Source organism: Phallusia mammillata, chromosome 7 (assembly GCF_965637545.1).
Source record: "Phallusia mammillata chromosome 7, kaPhaMamm4.hap1.1, whole genome shotgun sequence".
NCBI lineage: Eukaryota > Metazoa > Chordata > Ascidiacea > Phlebobranchia > Ascidiidae > Phallusia > Phallusia mammillata.
The window spans coordinates 24,141,162-24,165,350 of record NC_137258.1 but is presented as its reverse complement, the minus strand read 5'-3'; the positions used below and the strand labels follow the sequence as shown (position 1 = coordinate 24,165,350).

At 37.7% G+C, this 24,189-nt stretch overlaps 4 protein-coding genes across 5 annotated transcripts; 2 read left to right on the top strand and 2 right to left on the bottom strand.

Annotated features, from left to right (window-relative positions):
• Window positions 1-2,446: 2,446 nt before the first annotated feature.
• LOC145238919 (uncharacterized) lies at window positions 2,447-8,708 on the top strand. Its single transcript, XM_080102203.1, has 7 exons — window positions 2,447-2,760; window positions 3,206-3,413; window positions 4,197-4,487; window positions 4,927-5,069; window positions 5,433-5,580; window positions 6,731-6,833; window positions 7,309-8,708. Exons 1-7 carry the CDS (start codon window positions 2,485-2,487, stop codon window positions 7,478-7,480), a joined length of 1,341 nt encoding a protein of 446 aa, XP_079958329.1. The 5' UTR covers window positions 2,447-2,484; the 3' UTR covers window positions 7,481-8,708.
• Window positions 8,709-9,249: 541 nt separating this feature from the next.
• Window positions 9,250-10,932, bottom strand: LOC145238921 (actin-related protein 2/3 complex subunit 2-like). Its single transcript, XM_080102206.1, has one exon. The coding sequence runs from the start codon at window positions 10,732-10,734 to the stop codon at window positions 9,832-9,834; it is 903 nt and encodes a 300-aa protein (XP_079958332.1). The 5' UTR covers window positions 10,735-10,932; the 3' UTR covers window positions 9,250-9,831.
• Window positions 10,933-11,039: 107 nt separating this feature from the next.
• Window positions 11,040-14,899, top strand: LOC145238920 (uncharacterized). Of its 2 annotated transcripts, none has more exons than XM_080102205.1 (5): window positions 11,040-11,155; window positions 11,603-11,749; window positions 11,968-12,608; window positions 13,163-13,387; window positions 14,001-14,899. In XM_080102205.1, exons 2-5 carry the CDS (start codon window positions 11,633-11,635, stop codon window positions 14,185-14,187), a joined length of 1,170 nt encoding a protein of 389 aa, XP_079958331.1. In that variant the 5' UTR covers window positions 11,040-11,155; window positions 11,603-11,632; the 3' UTR covers window positions 14,188-14,899. The 2 variants fall into 2 exon arrangements, with proteins under 2 accessions (XP_079958331.1, XP_079958330.1); XM_080102204.1 differs by having other exon boundaries at window positions 11,056-11,155; window positions 11,598-11,749.
• Window positions 14,900-15,049: 150 nt separating this feature from the next.
• LOC145238916 (DNA replication licensing factor MCM3-like) lies at window positions 15,050-24,185 on the bottom strand. Its single transcript, XM_080102201.1, has 18 exons — window positions 23,985-24,185; window positions 23,447-23,562; window positions 23,175-23,297; window positions 22,819-22,924; window positions 22,237-22,422; window positions 21,712-21,875; window positions 21,213-21,423; window positions 20,759-20,902; window positions 20,265-20,411; window positions 19,782-19,883; window positions 18,939-19,113; window positions 18,379-18,520; window positions 17,862-18,006; window positions 17,355-17,495; window positions 16,955-17,058; window positions 16,667-16,749; window positions 16,141-16,295; window positions 15,050-15,302 (listed from the first exon to the last, which is right to left on the bottom strand). Exons 1-18 carry the CDS (start codon window positions 24,051-24,053, stop codon window positions 15,177-15,179), a joined length of 2,439 nt encoding a protein of 812 aa, XP_079958327.1. The 5' UTR covers window positions 24,054-24,185; the 3' UTR covers window positions 15,050-15,176.
• Window positions 24,186-24,189: the final 4 nt, after the last annotated feature.

Here is a 24,189-nt window from a genome sequence, read left to right as displayed (position 1 = left end):
AAAACATTGCTACGTTGGCGGCCGTGGGTGAAACAATGACCTGGGATGCGACCGTCAATAGTGAAAAGGTTGTTTATTAAGTGTGGTCAAAATAGATGAGTAATTATCCAACTATAAATTAGCAGACAATGACCTCGGTAGGGCAGGCCATGAGGCAAAGATAGCGGTTGGGGTTTTATCGATCACTAGAAATGGTCAACAATGAAGTCATAGACAAGGCGCACGTATTAGACAGGAAGTAAGTAATAGCTAAATTTGCAGGGCAAATTCGTCACAAGCTACACTAATGAGAGCTTATTGGAACAGTGTGCACTGTTGTAGCTTATGAAGAAAAATCGGTGGAATGCTTGTGTTGTATTATTGCTAGCATATTTCTCATTAGGATCAGAGCATAAAGCTCCAAGCGGGCATAAAGAAGGCCAGCGCCGACTTTTTTCTAAGCCCCATTTAGTCCCAACCTAGGAATCAAACCTGCCACGGGAAATGACTGCAGAAAGTATGAAGTCGGGCCCAAATCAAATACGTTTTCATCAAACATAAGCCCTAACCCGATACCAAAAGCCAACAACCACACGTTCATCTATACCAGGGGTGGGCAAACTACGGCCCGCGGGCCGCATGCAGCCCGGCAAAGGAGTTCGTGCGGCCCGCCAAATGTTAGTAAATTTGACAGAGAAAGTTACCGAGCAACGCTGAATAGTATTATAAGCAGGCGTAGAGTTTTAAAAAATAATAAAAAATGCGGGGGGTGCCGATACCTATACCATGAGCAGTATCTGTACCTGTACCATACTTAGGAACTAAACACAGATGCTTTTTACGTGCTTTAGCCTGTTGTTTCTGCCACGTTATTATGGAAATCGTCACTTGACACAATTTCTTCGTTTGATAATGTAAAATTGAATCACGTTTCGAAATACAGCCCACTGCGCACTGTTGACGCATAAACGTTGGTAACTTTGGATCAAATTTAGGTCGTTGCAGTACTTTGCAAACGGACAAAAAACGGCTATAGAATCGTTAACACAGATCCGCACAACACCTAAAGATGGATACTAAAAGCGGCTCGCATTCTTTAATGTTGGCGCAAGGAATATATCAACAACAAAACGTGCTGATTTAAATGTTGTTTATTTTGAAACAATTACAATTGTAGCGTTTCAATCAATGTTTGTTCAATCAAGTGACAACAAACGCATTTGCACATAGCTAAAAATATACTATGTTGATATTTGGGGCTAAATCAGGGGTGCACAACCTGCGGCCGTGACCATGTATATTAAAATACATGCACTGGCGGCCGTAACGTAACTAAAACTATTTTGCCAAATATTTTGATTTTTAAACTGCTAAAAACAGATTTCGTGAGACTGGAAAAAGGATTATCAGCCTAGTAACCATATGCGCCAGGCTTTTTATCCGCTTATTGTGTGCAAACAATGCAAAAAACAGGAACCGCATTCGTCACAATACAGATTATGACATCATAAACAGTTAGCTTCGTACAGCTAAACTTATGCACCAAGTAAGAAATTATTAATCTGAGCATTTTAAGTGGCTTTAAATGGTATTATGATAAAAACCAAATTCTTTGCACCACTTATTTTAAAACAAAAACAACCAAGCAATTGGCGGCCGTTGGTGAAATACTATGCGGCCCCTTAAGATTAAAAACTTTTGAATGCGGCCCTTGCACTGAAAAGTTTGCCGAGGTGCGCGATTAATCACTTATCGTGTTATAGCCGGTCTGTATGATAAGCGACAATCCCCGGGGGTTTCTAAGGCCTTGCTCCTATTCTGACTCAGTTAATTGTTAATTGCGTTCCAACTATTACGTGGAACATGGACAATAGATCCAGGATGTTTTCTCCATAACTTCCCAGTTCCAGACGAATCGGTTGAATAAATCCACGAAGTTAGAAAGCGAGTAAGGGTTACCCCAGAATAGACTAAAAATTCTTGTTTTCCAAGTAAAGCATTGTTTCATTTTGTTGACGAAACTTAGAAGGCTATTAATGCGGAGGCAATTTCCAAACTTTGCAGTTCGTAACGAAGTGTCGGTTGGTGTAGAAAAGAACTCGCAAAGCAGAAAAAGTAATGAGTTAATTTAAGCCAGACGTCTGCTTAGCATTTTAGTTACGAACAACTGCATGCAGTAGGACAGAAACGACCATGTACTGTAGATAAATTAGGAGCTATCTAGTTACGTGTTTAACGTTGATGATGGCGAAGTTAATTGGAGTATTTAATTGTCTGTTGGTTGTGGTGACTTCTTCAAGGTAAAATCAAACTTTAAATTTTCCACAGTTTTTTTGTTAATGTCTTCAGCAGTTGAACTAATGTCAAAGAAGCGGTTGTCATGCTTGTCGGTTTTCCAGCTTTCCATGAATGTATTTGACATTGCGCATACTGCAGTATAACCGTGGTTATTGTCGTTCCAGATTTTTCATTTTGTAAAAAAGTCCATTCCAGACAGAGCTAAACATGACTACTGCCGCCATGAGCTTAGTTAATGCATCCACGAGCACAATGGCTCCGCAGAACGGCACTAAGGCAACACAGTACGAAGATGATATAATAATAGCGAACCCAGATATGACGTACGAAGATATGATAAGGGCCTGGTTGGCCGCGCAAAACGGTTTAGCAGACCCGGGTATTCTAGATTCATCCACCGATTCTTCGGATCTTACTTCGAATCTTCCGTGGAATAAGAACTCCACCATGCTCTGCGGTTTTCCTGGATTCTGTCACCTCGAGGTACTGATAGAACCGAATCCGTATAGATATTAGGATTCGAATCCGTATTCCAGGCCAGATTTCTTGTAAGTCGCCTCAATTAGGCATAAGGAATCCGTTCAGTATGTAATAGGGCGCCAAATAACTCGTGAACCGAATCCGTATAGACATTAAGATTCGAATCCGTAATCCAGGTAAAAGAGCCAGATTTCTCGTAAATCGCCAACAATTAGGCACAAGGATTTGAATCCGTTCAATATGTGATAGGGCGCCACATAACTCGTGGAGCGGATCCGAGTAGGTATTCAGTTTCGAATCCGTTTCCCAATTTAAAAATATGCACCATTTGCGATACCGCCCCCCGTTGAAGAACCCTGGTTTAAACAGGCATTGCAAGAAGTAAAACAAAAAATAAGCTTTAACTTTTGACTCGTACTTTCAGCTTAAAACGTTCTTTTTTTACTAGGCATACGGGCAATGTTTCAACACGCCTATGAATCAATGCAACCAGTGCTATGTCGGTGCTGCAAACTTCCTCATTTTCTTCTGCATCCTGGTGGGCTTTCTTATCCTCCTCGGGAACACTGTGGTGATCATCGTCTCCTCCAGACAAAAACCTCCGGACACTTTCGGCAAAATCAAAATATCTTTGGCGGTTGCTGATCTTCTAGTTGGTGAGTTCACGTTTTTCTTCTCGTAGTATTTTTGCAGTACTAAATACATGTAAAGTTCATCAGGAGATCGTGTTAAGGTTTACGCGATATATTGAATTGTTTCCATAAATTTTCATGCACACAAGCTCTCTGAGTACACTCAAAACCACTGTGAGCAACATTAGATGTGCACGCTGCAGCAACACAACATTTTTTGCGCAGCATAGATTTTTATGTGTCTGGGCATACAAACAAGCTCCCTGAGTACACTGAGGACCACTTTGAGCAACATTAGATGTGCACGCTGTGGCCACACACCAGTTTATGCGACGCATGGATTTTCAGGGGCCAGGGCATACACACAAGCTCCCTAAGTAAGCCGAGGACCACTGTGAGCAACATTAGATGTGCACGCTGTGGCTACACACCGATTTATGCGCAACATAGATTTTCAGGTGTCTAGGCATTTGCACAAGCTCCCCAAGTACACTGAGTACCACTGTGAGCAACATTAGATGTGAGCGCTGTAGCCACACACCAGTTTATGTGTAGCAAAGATCTTCATGTGCCTGGGCATACACACAAGCTTACTGAGTACACTAAGGACTAATGTGAGCAAAATTAGATGTGTACGCTGGAGTAACATACCAGTTTTAGCGTAGCATAGAGTCGAGCAATTCACGATTGCATAGTTTGGAAAACATCGGGTCTTACTCCGATAAAGGCGATGACAATGACACTTAAGCTGTAGTATAAGTGCTTGCTGCTAATGTTTGCTGACATCAAAAACTTTTTTGCCCACAGGTTTGCAGGTGTTGATTATGTCGCCATACAACATGAGTTGGACGCTACAAAGCACAGCCGTGCAGATCGAGCAGCACCAGAAATCCGTACGCGGGTCGACCCGAGCGATATTGGGTGGTTCCTTCTTTCTATTCACGTTTACGTCTTCACTTTATCATCTCATCTATCTTGGAGGCGAGCGCTTGTGCGCTATCCGGTGGCCGTTCGTATACCGCAAGCAGAAGGCGCATCACGTGATCGTGGCGTTGGGCGTTGTGTGGGTGTGGTCAGCTCTGTCGGCGACGGTGCCACGTAAGTATTTCTGTTTGTTATCAAGTGTCGGAGCAAAACTCAAAGCTGACAGTGGTTCGAGTTAGATTTACAAAAGTGAAATTTCGACACAAATGTGACGGAGTAGTAAGTCAGGTCCGAATGAAGTCTGTTTTATACAAACTGTTATCCCGACACATAGAGCAACCATACATTCACCTCTTCTATCGCCGTGATACGCGATTCATCAATTAATGCGTCAAAACCAATCCCGACTTACACCTCCAGTTCAGCCCGCCTTAGGAAGTGGTTGCTGTTTAAAGATAATCAGTTTTCTAACGTCAGGACACATTTGATAACCCACGCGGTTTTCGGCATCCTTGCTGTTTTATGTATTTGCTTAACGATGACAAATGTGATGAGGTGACAATGCAAATAAATTTCACTTGACTTGAAATAAGTTTATGTCTTTTTGTTTCAGTTTGGTTTCCCAACGATTTGGTGTTCACTTACTACCACACTCTCTTCGCGTATTTCTTCGCACAGAAGGACGTGGCCCAACCCAAAAGAGTAGCGGTGGTCAGCGCTTTGACTGCTTTCTACGTACTACCACTAATCCTTATGGTAAGAATGTTTGATTTGTGTAAGCCTGCTTGCTTTTAACTTTAGTTATTTAAAAAAGGAGCTGTCGAAACGTAATGTTTTACACGAATATAATGGCTAACATGTTTCTTATACTTGTTTCCCCATGTGTTCTTTTATGATGATGTTTATTAACGATTGAAAATAGTTAATTTTGTGACTAAATAACTATATTTATGACTTTAGGTATGGGAGTAAAACTTAAAAGCATTAATTTAGGCACCAATGACTTACACAATTTCCATCTACATGTACATAATTGCTCACCGGTTTACAACCACTGGTCAAATGCAAATGCTTATGGCATCATCAGTCTCTGTTTAATAAAACAACTAATTCTTGCAGACATTGGTGTGTGTGTTGATGGCATTCACTGCGTACGAACGTTTCGGCGGTTCGTCCAACGAGGCATCGAGGTCAAGTCAACAAATGTCAGAGAAACGGATCTACCGAGTTGTTGCGCTCATGCAACTTGGCTTCCTTCTTACACAACGTAAGTACACTTGAACGCAACCTGAGGCGTGCAAACGTCCCCCCTGCTGATCCAATACTCTCCTTATCATAACTCAAATCAACGGAAGTAAATCCAGACTCCATGCAAAATGGGTTATAAAGGGTGGCGGGATCCTAATTCTACAACTTTCCCTCAAAAACTGCAGCGTTGTAAGCAACTAGTTTAAATAGGTAACGTTTTCAAACCCTTTTATTACCCACTAGGAAAAAAAGGGTTGCCCTGAAAAAAAAAAAAAAATTGTAATTGATATTGGATAGTGTTTCGATTGTTAATTTTTTTTTTATTGTATTTTACATGGGTCCTGGTCTACAGTATTGCCTACAAATGGTATTTTAGTTCACCGAATTCGCATTGACTTGCTTTAATCGCCCGCGACAACTGCACAATTGCAAAATGCAGATCTAGAGAGATCCCAAAATAGCAGCGTTTCCCTGCTTTCCCCCCGAAAGAGGAAAATTCGTTTAGCCCAAAATACGCCACTATACGAAACCCGTGTTCATGCCCATTAAGGAATTAGACTTAAATTACAAAATGGGTTACCACATGTTACCTTATCGGTGCTAGGAAGGAAAGTGGGGGATCTTTACGACAGCCAACGCATTAGGTCCGCGGAATAGGTGTTTGATTAACGATGTGGGTAATCGCAAACTTGCATTTACATCGATTGTCGTAAAACGGCACAGATGGAAAATAGATCGTATCGAACGAAGAGTAATGGTTGAATGAAATTAATTGAAACATCAAATTTAAAAATATAGAACGACAAATTTCAATTATTCCAAAAGAAAAAATATTTTAGAAAAAACTGTCTTTGAGTCGTAAATAAAGCACTTCCAAAAAGCGATATTAAGGCCTACAAAGAAACAACGCTTTCAATATTTGATGAAAAAGGTCGATGTTGAACCTTAGGAGGGCTTTTTATCAACAAATTAAGCTATTGACTTTTTATTAGCACAGTTTTAAACCAGATGGGAATCCTTCCAATTCTCAAGCAGCATAAAGTTAAATGCTCCCGAATCTATTTAAAACTACTAACATTTTTAAAAAGCTTATTACAATTTACTGACGTTTAAAATCCTTTTTATTCGAGCGCCTGTTTTTGTTTTACTTGATTGCATTTGCTTTTCAGTTCCATTTGTGATCTGCTACAGTTTGTTCTACGGCAAAACCCTGAGGTGTTCTAATTTCTCTGATCCGTTCCTCATCACATTCTACATCAGTGTTCTGAACAGGTAAGCAAATCTTCATTTTTTCGCATGTCCATTCTGTTTCCAAATAAGAATGGCTAAGGTTGGTAACCTAAAACTAAACAGAGGGTTTCTTGAACAATGTCATTTTGCCGTTTGATACTTTGTAGTTTTCTTAGAAATGCTTCTCGTTCTTAGATACACTATTCACGTTTTTGAACGTTCCTGTTTTCGCTGCATTTTACCAGCCAACCAATGCCTTCATTTGCCATTTATACCGCCTCTGCAGTAGTATGTAACAAAATTTTAAACTAATTTCTTCAGTTAAACTAGTCCTGTTCGCGTGATGAAGACAGTATTAAATTTCAAAACGTTAAAATGTTTTTCGCCGAGGCATGTCTTACATTTTTCTACTTCGTTATTTTTAGGTAAATAGCAATAAGAACTGGCCTTGAACTTCGTTGAATGTGAAGTCTTGCGATTTTCACATGATTTTTAACAAGTTTTCCATTTGTTTCAGCTTGGTCAATGTTGTGGTGTACAGCATAGTAGATCCCAAGTTTCGTGTGGCTCTCAAACAAAGCTTTGGCTGTCACGTGGCCAAGAAGAACTCGGCCAATCAGAAAACGCCAAATTTTTCAAACCGAATCATTGTAAAGTACAAACCATCGACATCAAAGACCTCCGCCTAGCTAAAACAATTTTCTTATCATTCCGATTTGGTGTTGTAGAGGTGGACACAATCATTAGGTTATACTGTACAGCAGTGCTATCTGCGATTCATGATTTTGTCTCTATGTAAATGTTCTCAAAGAGGTCCGCACTCTTTTGACAAAACTTTTTTTCCAACATTAAAATTCAACTTAATATGGCCCTTCTTGACTATGTATACATCCATTTTTTATGATTCCGATAAAAATGAGGAAACACTGTTGTCCAGAATGACTTTTAAACAATGAATTCCAACTAGCGCAGCGTAGACCACATTCTCTACTGTACACAACAGCGATTTTGCAGCCATATTTTTTCCACTGATTGTTTTCGTGATGTACTGTGGCAGTCATACGTCAAATCTTCGTTGTATTGTCTATTTTTATACATGACAAACACAGCAGTACGTCACATAACAAACAGGTTTCCCCAAATCGTTCACCAGCCACTTGACGACTACAAACTTATTGAATTCCCCTCGCAGAACTCTCTTCTGTAACTTGGCATTGTCCCACGTTAAGAATGGAATTGACACCCGTGTTCCGTTAACTATTAAGGCAGCGGTTTAGTGCAGTAGTTCTCAAACTGTGCGTCGCGACGCCCTGGTGCGTCGTTTCAATTTCCCAAGGGCGTCGCAGAATAGTTCCGTTTTGTGGCTTTTTGTTGTTGTATCAATAAACACAACTTTAATGATAAGTTTTCTCATTAACTTTTATTTGCTGGTGCGTCGCAAGTCCAGAAAACTTTTCCAGAGGCGTCGCAACAAACAAAGTTTGAGAACCACTGGTTTAGTGTATTTCTGTTCTGGCGCCCAGTAAAGTCCGCATTTTACTCTTTTGTTTCGTCGCTACAGCTCTAAAATACGCCAAATACTGTATTTCAAACAGCTGATTCATTTTTCTTTTAAATTCAACCTGCATTCTTAGCGTTTTCGGCAGTACGGCCTCCGGAATGTGCCATTTTTCACAACAGCTGACTTAACTATCTTTTGGAATCCAATAGCTGAAGAATGACAGATCGAAAAGAAAGCAAATGACCCAATCCAACAACATACTCACATCACAAAAGCACTTTAGCCGTGAACAATTATAACTGTCCATTTAGCTTATCTTCCCGATTGTTGTGCATGCACTGTACTTCGCTGTATTTTGTACATAATAAACAATGTCATCAAAAAAATGACTGCATTTGGATTCCAAGGAATGGTGGCTACACAGTACTATATTATTTTGTTTGCAAGATAATTATCAAGCCACATCATATTTTTAGGTTGTTATAAGTCCGGGTAATGGCAAAATCCATTTACCTGCAATATTAACCACATAATGGTATCACCCTCCAATTGCCTTTAAAACAGCCCAGTGCAAACCGGTTATTTATCAACCTGCAATGTGTCATCAGTGCAAACTTGTGACAAAAGGTTCGCTGCAAGCAGTGATGGAATTCAGCCGGTTCTATAAAACCATCTCACGAAATTTTATGAGATCAGCGAAGCGGTTAGCATTACTGGTTACTGTCAATGGACTTTTTGTAACAGAACCGGCTGAAAAATATGACTATTGTGACAGAACCGGCTGACAAAAAAATTGAATCACACCACTGGCTGTAAGGATAGTATGCAAGGCTACTACAGTTGTATCAGCCAAGAAAATTGCTGAAACAATGCCCAGTAGTTCAAACCTTTGGCAAATCCTCTTTTTCAAAGGAACATGTTCTGCAAACCAGTCTATGCAATGCAAAAAAAACACAATTTTCATTTAAGACAGGATCCATTTAATATTCAAGGTATTACAGTAGACAACAAGGGTTAATCAAATACATATGCAGAATGCAAATTAAAGGGTGACCACATGGGAAGAGGGACTACTGATGAATTCATGTAAATTAAAGGCAATATATACAGGCAGATTTTATAAGTGCAAATGAATAACTCCCACAGCAAGTGAAGAAGCTGCATCGAATTTCAGTTTCAATCATCAGCCCCCCAAGCAGCAAAACAACTCATTTAGAAGATCGAAGAACACACAAATAACTTTGTGAAAATTTTAATATTTTGTGTTTTAAATCAAATCATTTTGTATTTAAGATGCTTTTCGCAGAACTTTAATTATTTGAGGGTCTCAGTTGTAAAGTCCGTGAATATATAAATAAATATATCCTTTGGTTGACAAATCAGTTTCAATCACATTGGTTAACAATATTATTTGGACTAAATGATTTTCAAAAGTTTGCAGTGGAATAGGCCAGAAAAGAAAACATATTTTTCCCTGGAATAAACTCAATATATATGAGACATGGTTGTCCACAGTTTTTTTTAATGCACACCTCTTGCTTAGCGACTTGAATAAGTCTTTCCTGAAATGGTTTTCCTCTCTTTGCTTTTGTCTTCTGGTTTTGCTCGGTTTAGGACTTTTAAGAAATCCGAGGTCTTGGCTCGCATTCTCTGGTGCATGTACGCCTTGCTACATTTAATGTGGTAATGGAGATAATTTCGGAACATGTGAATGAGATTGATGGTGTTGTCGCGAGCTGCTGGGAGAATATGTCGTGGAAACAGAACAAAGGTGATGTAGCCAATGTTGTCTCCTACTGCTGCATCAAGACCTTGCAATTCCAATGGAGGTTCTCTGTGTGTGTATAGAACTTGTGGTGCTGTCTGATTCCTGCGACGGCCCTCTTTGAATTCCTGCATAAACACCTTCCCGAAAGTGACGTCGGATTCATCACGGAAAACGGTACTGAAAATAACTGTAACCCGATCTTTTTTTGCCTCTACATACATGGTCTCATCATCACGGAAGTGGATAACTGCCCGTTTGCCAGCTTGGCCACTAGCTTGAGCATCAAAGTAGGTTTCAAACACTGATGCAAAGCAGTTACGCTTCAGCATGCATGCTTTTTCAACAATAGGCTTGAAATCTTTTGGAATGCTTGTCAAGTCATACAACAAAGTGACATTGTATCCATCCTCGGCTGGGCTTTGATAATATTGCTCATAAATCTTTTTCAGCTTTTCCTCTACTCCATACTCTGAGAGGTCTTTGTAGAATTTCAAACCAATGCTGACACGAAGCTTAGTTTTGTCCCCATTTGGGTTTGACAAATGATAAACAACGCCATCAAAGTCGGCAATTGTTACTTCGATCGAATCCTGTTTACCGCCGCCTATAGCTGTTTCGAACTTGTACGTTAGGGTGTCCGTAATAATCTTGTTTTCAGTTTCCAATAAAATCATTTTGCGTTGCTATAGATCGATTAAACCGACAACAAACTCGAAACTAAATCTCCAAATCAGGAAATCAAAGATGGGGGAGTGCCGAGACGGAAAGTGTTTAATCCTATGAGGGCAGCGTTAAAACCTCGATTTACCGGCCTCTTGACGTCATCCGATTATTTTGTGTGACTCTCTTTTTCTTAAATATGTTTGTCGCAAATCACTAAACTTTTTAAAATACAAAATACACAAACACAATCACAAGTTTTAACAACATTACTAAATGTCACACAAAACTTACACCGCAACTTTAAAATTCTAGACGGCCGGGCATTGGTCATTTGTAACATAATTTTTCGAATGCGATTTTGCCATAAACTAAAAAACAAGAACACAACAACTAAAAGTGTACAAAAAACAGAACTCACCATTTTCGGAAAAGGTATTGATTCTTGTTTAAACTATGTTTTGCAGAACTCTGCTTGAACAAAACGCGTATTCTTGTTTGTTTGACCAAGCTGTTGAATTGTCCATACTTTGCAGTCTTTTAAGACACTGATCTAACCAGGCTGCTCAACAATCTCTCAAATCTCTCTGTGCCCATGGACTATGACGTCATAAACGGATAAATGCTTGATTTATGCCGTTATGAATTCAGGGGGTTCGCAATAATGCAGGGGGGGTATTGTGTTTTGAGCAGCCAGACGTTGAAATTGGGTGTGTGTGTGTTTTTTGCTTTATACGTTATTACCTAACTGCTTTACGCAACAAAAAAGCTAAACAAGTTCTCGAACGAAAGTACGACTAATAAGTTAATTTGAGAACGTTTTAAACTTTCAATGAACCAACATAGCATTTTTTTGTAAAACACGTTGCTTTTTAAGTGCAGCACACAACATATGATAAAATAGGCTGAGTGATGACGTCCAGGCCAAAAAGGAAGCGGAGAGCACCAAAGTGGAGCAGAAGTGATGAAGAAGAATTTGAAACGTTTGAAGAACTCCCGCCTACCCTTATCCTTATTAAGCCAGATGTGGTAAGAATCAACAAAATATTTACTGAACTTTTTTAGTAAACTTTTTATGTTTCTAAACCTAATTGAGTTACTATTCTGTTTTTTTGCTGGTTTGATACTTGAATATTATTTAAAATAAGATTGTTTCGTAACAATGTAAATTTCATGCACCCTTGCTTTAAAAAATTTCTAAATTCCAAAAATATGTTTTTCGCTCAATCTTACTTTTTATATTTAAGGTTGATAAAGGCGAAAAAGACTACATCATCCCAGATGACATATCTCAATGTATAGATGATGGTCCAACCCAACCTAGAATGTTGTCATACCCTAAAACTGTGTTCGGCCACACGAGGAACACCAGATCATTTTGTGTCAATTGGTTTGACAAATTTCCTTGGCTTGAGTACTCTGTGTCCAAGGACAAGGCTTACTGTTTTGCATGTAGACATTTCGACAGTACAGAAGCCAAAAATCCTACAATATATGCATCAAGCGGCTTTTGCAAATGGGCTAAGGCGCATGAACGACTGCAAAAACACAATAGCAGTGCCCGACATCTTCAAAGTATGAAACCATGGTTAGATGACACTCTTCGACGAGAAAATGAAGCCAACTTGGAACCAATTCAAACACAGAGTGAAAAAGTTGTGGAAACTGAAAGTGATCTTGTCATTGAACGAAATGATACTTCAAAAGAGACTGAGCAAAAATTGGTTTCTCAAACTGTTTTGCAAGAAGTAAACTGTGAATTAAAAGAGTTGATGAGTGATTCTCCGTCAAAAGAAGTTTTTAATCTTAAGGAAGCCCAAAGTTTATCCGAAGGAAATTTGGATATTCGCTTGCCACCCCTTAAGCTTGGACCAGATACGTTGTCATGGTAAATTAAATTTATTGCATTAAAAGCAAAATTGTGTTTAAACAAGGCTTTTACTTTGCCAGCCAGGTTCACATTATTATTTCTTCAACTCAAATATGACCTGTGTATTGCAAAACAAAATACATATGGGTTATCTAATTTACAAAATGCCCAGAAGTGAATGCTCAAGCTTGAAAATGCCTTGGTCACACTTTCATAACACAGATTTGCTAATAGTTCTTATGATATATATCCATGGTAATATAAAGTTATGTGCTTTATTATAATAATGTCCAGCAATAACACATACAATATAATTGTGGGAAATAGTACGAGTCAAAATTGTCACTGTTAACAATACAAGAAAAAAAGTTGGAATAGTAATTAGTGAGAGGGCGGCATTATGATTTAGCTTTCAACAGGCTGACATTTAAATTAGCTTAGGCCATTCTAACATAAACCTAAAACCCACGTTTGGTTCTGAATTTTAATCAACGCTTTACCCTGATCTTGTTTATTTTTTGTACTGTTTTAATGACATGTTATGATTTGAGATTACAGTTTGTTGCTTGCAGTTGCGAATGCACAAGATGTGTCTCGGCGCAAAACGCGATGAAGTTTGTTTGCTGCCAAGAAGTTCAATCTGTGAAGATCAGAACACAAGAATTCAAACCTGAGACAAAATGCATTACAGATCATCCAGGATTTCAAGCAGTTTGTCTCAATCATTGGGTGCTTCAGGTTGCCTATTATCAACACCTGCAAGATCTTGGACAGCTGACTGTCACAAAAGATTATGAGTAGGTCGAAATTGAGTATAGCCCTTATGGTGAACATAAATCTGACATGTGCATCATACAAAAGGCAGGCAATGGTGCTTGTGATTCGACTTTTGGCAGGTTCACCACTGAGCCTACGTAGCTCAGTTGGTATAGCGTGAGTCCCAGAAAGACTCCTGCCACTGCAGGCTAGATTTTTCTAGCCTGTGCCTTGCCATATGGTGGTGAATGCTTGGGAGACCAGCTGATTCGGTACAACGCCTTTAATAGGTCTGGTGTACAATGATTTAGTTCTTTATGGGTCATTTAAAAGTTGATAAAATACTGAAAACTGACATATAAGTAGTTTGGCAGGCATAAAACTCAAGCTATATAGGTGAGTTTACACTGCAGAACCACATATACTTCTGTCAAAGTGCAGAATATTTTGTAATTAGACTTTTAGGAGCTTTGGTTCTTCTTAAATTTGTAATAAGGAACAAAATGTAATGGAAGTTCTGAATTTTAGTTTCAAGTCTAACAATTTTTTTGTAAACCAACTTTCTTCCAGTTTCCAAAACTACCATCAACTAAATATAATTGTGAAAACTTTTTATTTAGTGGGTGCATCTTGACATTTTTTGCTCTGTTTCAGACGATACCGATACATTGCCTACTGCCAGTTTGTCCGATGGTGTTGGGGATATTTGGAGGAGGATATGCAAGTCCCTCTTCCGTGCTGCGTTGTTTCAAAAATCAAATCTGTATTTCATGCCGAATCTGCCACCACCCATCCAACATTAACATTACCTCCATATGCAGAAAATCTACAGCATGAATGAACAATGCATTTGTGGTTTATTGATACAGAAAACACTGTTATTTGGGATTATTTTAACCAAAGCCTCGTTTTCAAAAATTAACAATGCTTTTGGCTTCAATGCAAGTGTTGTGTGTGTATTAGTGCAAAATGGACCAACACAGGCTGTTTGCTTACAAGTTTACTGCAACATAGCAAACAAATAAAGATCTGCATCAAGGAATACACTTCTCTGCATATTGTTGTAATCGTTCAATTTTATTTCAGCAAACTGACCGGAGTCAAATTCAGTTCAGTCAAGTCAAGAGTTGTATTCCCTTCAAATGTATATTACATGTATGTATTGAAGTTGCTTTGAGCTGGTTTCGATATCACCAACCTTTTTAATAACTTAAGTCAATCATACTGCCTTGTTGTGCAAGTTTGCTTCCACTCATCAGCCATATGCGGCATCATAATGTCTTGTTTCAGCAGTTGTAATTTGCACAAGTAATTAATAATCTGCAGATAAATATTCACTGTGATTTAAACTCTGGCAAGCATTTCGTTGCAGATTTCTTCATTTGGAAAAGCAGTTTTTCTCAACATTATCCATTTAAGGTGCTCTTAGACTTTGGTTGAACCAATTTATTGTTTTGGAAACTTTGTACTCTGTACTTGATTTTATTTATCCACCGTTCAGCTTCAAATTTTCCAGCCCAGGAAACAAATAAAACTGAAACTTGGCTTGTGCAGACAGTCGTTGTAGCTTAATCAAAGCAGAACTGCTAACAGAGAAGTTAATATTTAAGTACATGCTACTGTAGTCATTTCAACTAACATTTTAGCCCAATTATTTTTTTTAACTGAGTCTCTCAAACGAACCAGATTTCAAGACAGCACTGTACACAAAACGCGAACAAGTTTATTTTAGCAACAAAATACAAACAACATGATCTAGTATGTACACTGGCTGTACTGGGAGAGCTTGTTTGGTTGGCAGTGGTGTGGAAATTATTTGAAAAAATGTGTTTAAATGAGAAAAACAATGTCGTCAGAAACCATCACTTGGTTATCGTCCATCATTTGAGAAAGGCAACTTGTTACTTCTTGTTTGGAAAATTTTTCTGTAGTTTCCTTATTTGCCCACTCAGAAATCTATAACAATGTTAAATGCATTTTGTCAGGATTAGCAATTATGATTTGACAAGCATACACCTATGCCTGTATAATTTAATTCACAAAGAACCAGCCCAAGATAGGCCTTTATCTGGATTATTCTACAGACTCCAGGTAAATACAAAACTTAACAAAGAAATGCTTGTTTTATCACACAGGATGCAAAGTGCACAGTTGCAAACAAACTAAAACTGGGGCTTGAACCTGGTCCCAAACCGGTTCCGAACTCAAAATGCCCAGCCCGACTTGCAACTATGGCTCAGGGTACTAAAGATTCCCCAGTGTCAGATTTTCACTCATAAAAATGTTGTACTGTAAAAAGGCTGTGCATTAAGTATAAACAAGTATTGCTCTTCCAAGAGTTATTATAAATAAATAATCGATGTTTCAACATCTCATTCAAGACAGGTATCTTGCAAGATATGCCATTATCTTGATTAAGATTTTCCCTGATCTTGTATGGGACGTCGAAATGTTGATTATTTGTGATAAAAGAGCAATATGCATTTGATATTAGGAATGGGTCGAGCCAAGCCACAACCCGAGTACTTGGCACCGAGCATCGCTGTTTTTGATACTCGGTACTCGGCCGAGCAGTTGCACAAACTGACCCGACCAACAAAAATGAGTCAGATGTTGCAATAACACATATTTCTGGGGCATGTACAGCTTAACAAATCGCTGGTGACATAACAGACTTGGGAAACTAGCAGGAATTAGGAGCGTGCTTGGCCAAACAGAACATTTGTAGTTTTGGCCATCCCTATTTGATATGGTAACAAATTTTGCAGTCTATTGGCAGCATTGCCTTGCTTACCTCAGCAACAGATAAGCTCTGTTTGTGCGCTGCCTGAAACTTGCTGTGAACAGCGCTCCGGAATTTATTCAAGCGTTCCTTGGATACCGAGACTGATTCAGGGGCATCCCCTTTGCCCTCCAATAGTTGCGGGGGAGCGGGTGACTTTGCTGTAACTGAAAAAAAAACTGGATTTAATTTTTTTTGATGGTTTTAAAAATGATAGTCGGGATATTGATGAACATAACATATCCATACACGGAACTGTTCGTAAGTTTAATGATGAGAATAATGGCCCAAATAGACGTAAAAAGCGACATGCTTTATTTTTTCGAACGTTTTGGCAAATGCTCATTCCATCATCAGTAATATCAAAGCATGTTACTTTTTACGTTTTTTTTTGTCGTTATTTTCACCATATTTGCTCAGTAGTTACAAAACAACAAAGCATGCAAGTTACAAGTTTAAGAATGATTTATGAAGTTAACAAAAAAAGCAACAACGCAATCAGACATTGTTTTTGGAATAGTGTAAGAAACAAACAAACTTTCTGGCATTTCTTCCTCTGCTGAGTCGAAGTTGTATGGATCATTTGGATCTCCACTCCCATTTACACCGTTGGGTTTTCCACTGAAAAAGGCATAAAAGGTTTTGCCTCAATGACATTTTGTGTCCCGAAATCTCGAAAGACTTAAGTAGAGGGTTTGCAACATTTATAAGTTGGAGTTCTTTTAAATCAGAATATAGTTTGGTACATCCTTTAACTTAATTGCCAAACATCTTCCTGCAAAGCAAAACAGTTGACATGAAAACAAATTCCAACATTTTTTTCTACCCTTTCTTTCTTCGTTTCATTGGAGTCTTTGTAGTTTCATTAATCTCATCGTCACTTGCCTCAACCTCATCATGTCTTCGTCTTTTACGTTCTCGCTCTTCAACCTACAAATACATCATTTTATCAATTGCTATATTTGTTAATGAGCTATTTTATGCACATTTTATATCGACACTTGTAAAATATTGTTCAACTAATGAATTGTTTAATGTGCAACAATAAAAACACATGCTATTTTCGCTGTATGCAGTTTATGATTTGATACTATGCTTAAAGATGTAAATTAAGTAGGTACGGGTCTGCAAAAAGGTGTTATTGTTAAATCTTTAGGCATTTTCAAATATCATAACCAACTATGTTTTTTAGAGGATTCCTTAGTAATAACAAAGTTAGTTATTACCTTGTGGAAATATGCAAACTGCACAAGCTCAATTGCGACTTCAGCGTCACGCATGGAAACGGTGCGTGACATCCGGGCTTTCGCATGAGCTGTTGCCAAACGAATAAGAGTTTCAAGCGTTCGAGCAGTTACAGGTGTGGTCTGGAAATAAAAGTATTTGATGTAAAGACAGTGACAACAGCATTATACGCTGTGAGAAAGAGATGAGTTTAAAACAAAAAGCAAAATTTAACTTTCTTTTTTGCAAGATTTATTATGTCAACCAGCACAAAAAGTTGAAATCATTACCACAACTATTGTAACATACCTATTACAAGTTTTATGACTGAATTTACAATCCCTAACAACTATACTAAAAAAAACATAGTGTGCCTTTTAGTGCATTGATCTGGTATATTGCTTGCTTGCACTGCACTGAAATAGTCCAGCGAGCCACACATCATCCAAAACACAATTGACTCAGGGGCCAAACAACCGTTATTCAATGTGCCAAATGTTCCCACTTACCCTCGCTCTGTCATTGTTTTCCTGATCTTGGCATCTCAGTTTCGCATATTCCTCCGCGATACAGTTTGCAGCTTCCCGGGACAACACAGGTTTTATCACCTTGGCAACGTGGATGTATTTCTTGATAAATCCCATACTGACAAGCCTGGAAACATATGCATTAAAAAACATGCTCCAATTTGGTAAAACCTAGTATTTCTAATTTCAAACGATTCAGTAATGCATCAATTTAAACCAAATTTTAGGTGCCTTTTTCCTCATGTTCGAAAAAGTATTTATTTTCCCAGTTTTTGCACTTTATTTCTTGAATGTGGTAAAACTTTCCAATTTGAACACTGTACTAGATTCACACACAGAACTTTTAATGTAGTGCAACATGATTTTGAACTACTTGATTTTTTTTATTTAAGTTTTTGTAAAAATTATTTTATATTTTGTGACACATATTTTTTTCAGCCAAAGTCAACTTACAATTTAAAGCCAAACACTCAAGTATTTACTAATCATCCGTGCTTACTTCATAGTCTTAACATTCCCACTATTATCTCCATGCAAGATGTGATCGTGTTTCTCATATATGGGGGTTTCCTGCTTGTCCTGCTCCTCGGTGTCAGGATTTTCCGTCGACAGAATGTCAGCTCCGATGCTGATCGGCAAAGCTGAAAAAACAAGCAACATGAAAACTAATGAACAATGTACAAGACCTTGTGCTCCCAAAAAACTGCTGCACATCTTGTTCCTAAGAACTAATTTATAATAATTTAATCAGACTGATGTTTGATAAAAAGTAAGTTAGGGTCCCTGGAACGGAGCTACCTTACAAGTCTGAATTTTTGGTGAAACACATTAACTTTATCAGAAATAATATGTGACTTGTATAAGTTAAAGCTGAATCGGTCAAAGCTTTATTGAGCAGCGGTGCCATGTCTGAGTCATGTTAGAACTGTGGAACAATGGCAATAAAATAAAGCATGCTTTGATGTGCATAATTAAACATGGTATGAGATCAATACAATACAAAGATTTAAAAAAATTATTATACATGAAATAATCATGACACAAATTGACAAAACTTACGATCTCCGTCCTGTTCAGCAGGTGATCGATATCTGTGGATTCTGAGTACATGATCTGAAATCCTTCGGTCGTTTTCTGGCTCCATTTGGTCGAGAACAATAAACAACAAATCGAAACGGGACAACAAAGAATCCTGCATCCCAATATTCTCCATTGGAGGTTTGTATTGATCGTACTGTGAAGAAAAAATCATAAAACCTTTTGTTTAATTACTTCTTTAGTTTGTGCAAATATTTTTAAAACTGTAATCTCCTAAATCAGGGGTGGGCAACCTGGGCCAAATGCGGCCCTTGATGAAACGCTGTGCGGCCCGCAGAGACGCTTGGATTTCAAATGTACTGACCAACGAGTTCAACTATTATATATTTTTGAGCAGATTAATGCGCCTGGTGCTATTTTTCTGTGACCTGGCAATCTGTGGCTAGGATGAAATGCAAATTTTACTTGTAGTTAAGCATATTTGGTAAGCAACAAAGTAAAATCACCTTGTGCTAAACACAGGTGCGGCCCGCGATCTAACTTTGACAATTGTATTTGACCCCACAGTAAGAAAGGTTGCCCACCCCTGTCCTAAATGAAAAAGAAAAGCCACAGACAATGTGCGCTGTTTCGACCTATAAGGTCCCATCAGTGTAACTGGTTACAAAAGATTGGCTGTATTAGTTAGTGTGGACATCTAACGACACTCTAGTTTGCTGGTGTGAGCAACCAATACCAGTGCATATAAATACTCTGACATTTTTTTTCTAGATCATGATTCAACTATAATGATGCAGTGTGTCAAACCCCCTTAAATAGTTTGTTTTATATCATCGAAGTCTAGCTTACTAGTTTTCAACCTACCCTCCCATACACAGGGTTAGCAGCAGCCAGCACACTACATCTCGCGTTCAGTTTAGCATGAATTCCAGCTTTTGCAACAGTTACCCTTCCCTGTTCCATCACCTAAAAACACAAAGAAATTTCGAATAGTTTCCAGACTAAGCAGATGGTTTTTTTGAAACAACCTCATTTAGAATAAAAGTTAGGTTTATTCATATGAGTTAGGTTTATTCAATCTTATTATTTTCTTGCTGTTTTTAGTTGGTTTTCTGGACAAACCAGTGTTTTCAAAGTGTCAAAACAAATAGCAACACATTGGTTGAGCTATGCACAGATACTTAGGATTGTTTTTTTTTGTTTTCCCAGTTGCTAAAATCACACAAAAATGCTGTTTTTTTAATCACAACATTGCAGTTGATGATTACTGCAAGTTACTAATCACACAACAGCATGTTTTTCAAATTTAGCCTACGGGAAAACATTGGCTTGTGCTTGTGTTGTTACCTCGTGAATAGCTGTACGATCAATATCACTCATCTTGTCAAACTCATCGATGCAAACAACTCCCCGATCGGCCAAAACCATCGCACCAGCTTCCAATCGTCGTTCACCGCTTTCTTCATCAGCAGTTACAGCTGCAGTTAATCCAACCTGTAAGTAAATGTTTTGTGATAGGTTTTGATGGAACTATGTCACTGAATTGGCTGCGATTCTGTAGCTCATAGTTGCACAATGTATTCCTTTGCTATAACCTTGATAATGACTTCAATTTATCTGATTAGGTGAATAGAAAAACTAAAACAACACAAAGGAGGTAAGTTCAAGATTTTAAAGAACAAATCAATATCAGTAGGAGATTCTGATATCCAGCTGTGTTGTGACTTGTTTATTAAAATAAAATTGAAACTAACTTTCTCATATCACTGCAGCTAATAAGTTAAAAAGGTAAAACTCGGTAATCGCTGTGAACTTGTGAAAAGTAATTGTTCGCAACTTACGCCAGTAGTTCCTCTTCCAGTTGTAGTAATAGCTCTTGGTGCAGTGTACAAGACATATCGTAACATCTGTGATTTTGCAGTGCTCGGATCGCCGATGAGTAAAACATTGATGTCCCCACGAAGCCTGGTGCCATTTTCCAAAATCTATAACAGTAATAGTATATAAGACAAACTTACTAAAAAATTTTCATTTTTGGTCAAATAAATTTGTTGCTGATTTAAAGAACATATCCTGCAAGGTTCTATAGAAAGCTTAATATCTGCTTTTTGGTTGTTATTCTGTTAGTGTTGTTTGGCAAATGTTTAGTGGTTATGATGGAAAACAGTTTGTGTCTTAGAAACCAATATAAAAATAGAATACATGTAAAACGATGCTTTATTTTTTAACATGTTGGATGCAACAATACCCCAAAACAAATCAGCCCCAACTTGCTCCCTAAAAATCCATTTTTACCTTTTCTGTTCCTCCCAATAACATACAGAGCACAGCTTTCTTAATGTATTCATGTCCATGTATAGATGGCGCTAGGGAGCGTGCCAAAGTGTCAAAGACGTCGATGCTCCTCTGTCTGGAGAACTTCCGGATGTTGCTGATGTCTTCGGGAGTAAATAGAGGCTCCACATCCTTGCTCAGTGCCTTGATGTTGTTGGCGATAAGGATCGTTCTGGGTAACAAATGCATATTAATGCAACATAACAACAACTGAATCTTATGATACACCTGTTTTTTAAGAAGCAATGTAGTAAAAACAATAAATAAGCTGATGCTGCTAGTCATAAACAAGTATTGCTCTTTCAGAAGTTTTTTTTCATAAACAACTAATGTTTCGATGTAGTAACGATCAATCTGGTTTATGCGACCAAGTCATACAATTCAGGATATCATTTTAAAAGATTTTTAAGTCACGGCTCAATAAACATTTTATAACTGTGGAAGCTTTTCAAACATTTACCTGAATATTCCCGAAGTGTGTCCGCCCTTTTTGCCCGGCAAACATCGATATGCTCCGATGATTTGCACTCTGTCACCTGGTTTGCACTGATCAACCAAATCGTCATCAGCGATAATGTCGACTGAGCGGGGAAGTTGCCCTGCTGGTGCTTTCTCCGGCATTTCCTGAAAATTTTATGGTTCAGGGTTGAAATATACTGAAACTAATTATTTTCAATATTTTTTGTCGAATAAATCAGAAAGAACTGTTTGAATTCTTCTTGTCTTGTTGTTGAGTCAAACCTAAATGGAAATGTGTTCTGAACAGGACTTTAAATATTTAAAGCCCGTTAAAATGAAGTCGTATATATATTGCGATAAAAATGATATACATATTTTCTATGTTCAAAAATAAGAAGGTTTAACCTTATCACATTGACGGATTATTTGTCTAACCTTTTGGTATTTTTTCAATATTTTTTTCTTGGAATTTTTTACAAATTATTGTAATTAAAGAACACAAATGTTCTAAAAGTTAAATACACACCTGGATGGTGAGAGTTTGGTGATCTTTATAAACTGACAAACCAAACTCTGTTTCGAGTGGATTGTTGTCTTCATCCTTGGTTGGATAAACAAGACTGCTGGGAAACGGTGAAGCTGATGTCATGTCCGTGTAACGTCGGTCAAGAGTTTTGTTAGTTGCAGGGCAGAAGTGAACGCTTCGAACAACCTGAAATGGTCCAGTGGAGTATCATACACAACAGAACCATTAAATGCTTCTTGACCAAGTTATAAATAGTTTCTGACATACACATAAAGTTGGAAAGTAGCATTTTTAGGTATATCTGACACCACAACAGTGATGTCATGATATTTATGTATAATTTTAAAACCTAATAAAACACTTTAATCAGACACAAACCCTAAACAAATATTTTTACATAAATGTCCAATTAATAAGTGAAGCTAAATTTGAAATCAACAAATCCTTACATATGACCAGTTGTTTTTATATGATTTAATTTTGCCAGCAGACAGATCAACCTATTTATTCCAGGTGTCTTTCATAACCCACAGTCCACAAGTAGCACATGTCAAATACAAAATGCTTACACACATTACCTACCTTTGGTCTGACTAAGGAGCATTTTGTGACAATTCCTTCCAAACAAACAAGGTTTCCAAGAAAGCCTGATGTCAAAGTTCGAGGGGTTACGTGTTTTGCTCCGAAGCTGAAAAACAAGACAACAAACTAAAACATGTTCTTAGCCACCCAAAATGTAAAATAAAATGCCAACTATTTTTTCTATGTAAGGTTGCATCTATAGATTTTGAAACCCTTACTTAAAAGTTCAAACAAAATAAAAATTACAGTAGTATTAAGAATCACAAAAATAACAATCCCAATTTACTCCCCTATAAATCAGATTAAACCACTGCATAAGTCTTAAAAGCAGTAATAAAACAGTTCCAAGTACCCACCTTCCTTCGAAACCAACAAAGAACTCTTCATGTTGTTTGGCATAAACAGTATCAATTGAGGCAACGTAACTTTTTAGCGCTCGTTGAAAAGCACCAAGCTCTTCAAAACAACCCTTTAATAAACTGAAACAAACAACAAAATTAATAAAATAACAACAAACTCTTTAATTTATAAGTACAACAACCGAATGCGTAAAATGCATCTTTCATTGAAAAGACATGATTTACACAAAAAGTGGCCATTTACATTTAATTTAAAAAAATCTTTTTACTTTTTGCATCGGACATCATTTTTTCTTCGGAGGTCATTGATGTTCACAATGATGCGATACTGGTTCTTTTCTATCATGTGCCGAACCAGGTCAGCATAAACCCCTTGATCAGTTACCTACAAAAACATATATTATGTGATTATCTGGAAAAATTCAATATGATTTGCTGTAGGGTGTTTAATTAAACTTAAAGATTTACTTAATTTTACTTCATATTCTGAGCAGAAACATCAAAGCTAGTATTTGAGTGAAAAACTTCGCAACATACATCATGTGTATATTTGAGTGTATACATTTCTTTTTTCAATGTCAGATTGTGGTGTTTTACATGCAAATACTGGCTTTGATCTTTTTGTTCAGAGTATTTAAAACCATGTATTATATATCTCACTTTATGTTGATTTTACTTTATATTGCACACTTATTTTTTCAAATTTCTTTCTGTTTTGTATCCTTTGTTTTAAGTTTGTAAGACAGAAACAATAGGTTCGACATAAGTACAGAACATGAAGTACAGAACGAAAACAAAAGCAATTACCCCGTCATCAAGAAAATCCATATATTGTCGTTCAGCTTCGCGCAGTTCTTGATCAATATCCAAATCCATAATTTGTTGTCTTGTTTTCGCCACTTAACTATAACGTAAATTCTACAACGTTTATTTTCAACTCTTTATTAACAGATTTAACCAACCCTGCAGTTTTTACCAAACAAAAGTTGCTCTTCCCGGGAAAGTATTATTT

Coding starts and splice junctions, on each gene's coding strand:
- LOC145238919 (XM_080102203.1), top strand. CDS start 2,485: ATGACTACTGCCGCCATGAGCTTAGTTAATGCATCCACGAGCACAATG. Junction 5,070..5,432: donor TACTACCACTAATCCTTATG/GTAAGAATGTTT, acceptor TAATTCTTGCAG/ACATTGGTGTGTGTGTTGAT. Junction 6,834..7,308: donor TACATCAGTGTTCTGAACAG/GTAAGCAAATCT, acceptor CATTTGTTTCAG/CTTGGTCAATGTTGTGGTGT.
- LOC145238921 (XM_080102206.1), bottom strand. CDS start 10,734: ATGATTTTATTGGAAACTGAAAACAAGATTATTACGGACACCCTAACG.
- LOC145238920 (XM_080102205.1), top strand. CDS start 11,633: ATGACGTCCAGGCCAAAAAGGAAGCGGAGAGCACCAAAGTGGAGCAGA. Junction 11,750..11,967: donor TCCTTATTAAGCCAGATGTG/GTAAGAATCAAC, acceptor TTTATATTTAAG/GTTGATAAAGGCGAAAAAGA. Junction 13,388..14,000: donor ACTGTCACAAAAGATTATGA/GTAGGTCGAAAT, acceptor GCTCTGTTTCAG/ACGATACCGATACATTGCCT.
- LOC145238916 (XM_080102201.1), bottom strand. CDS start 24,053: ATGGATTTGGATATTGATCAAGAACTGCGCGAAGCTGAACGACAATAT. Junction 23,563..23,984: donor TGGATTTTCTTGATGACGGG/GTAATTGCTTTT, acceptor ATGTTTTTGTAG/GTAACTGATCAAGGGGTTTA. Junction 19,114..19,781: donor CTAACCCTGTGTATGGGAGG/GTAGGTTGAAAA, acceptor TTTTCTTCACAG/TACGATCAATACAAACCTCC.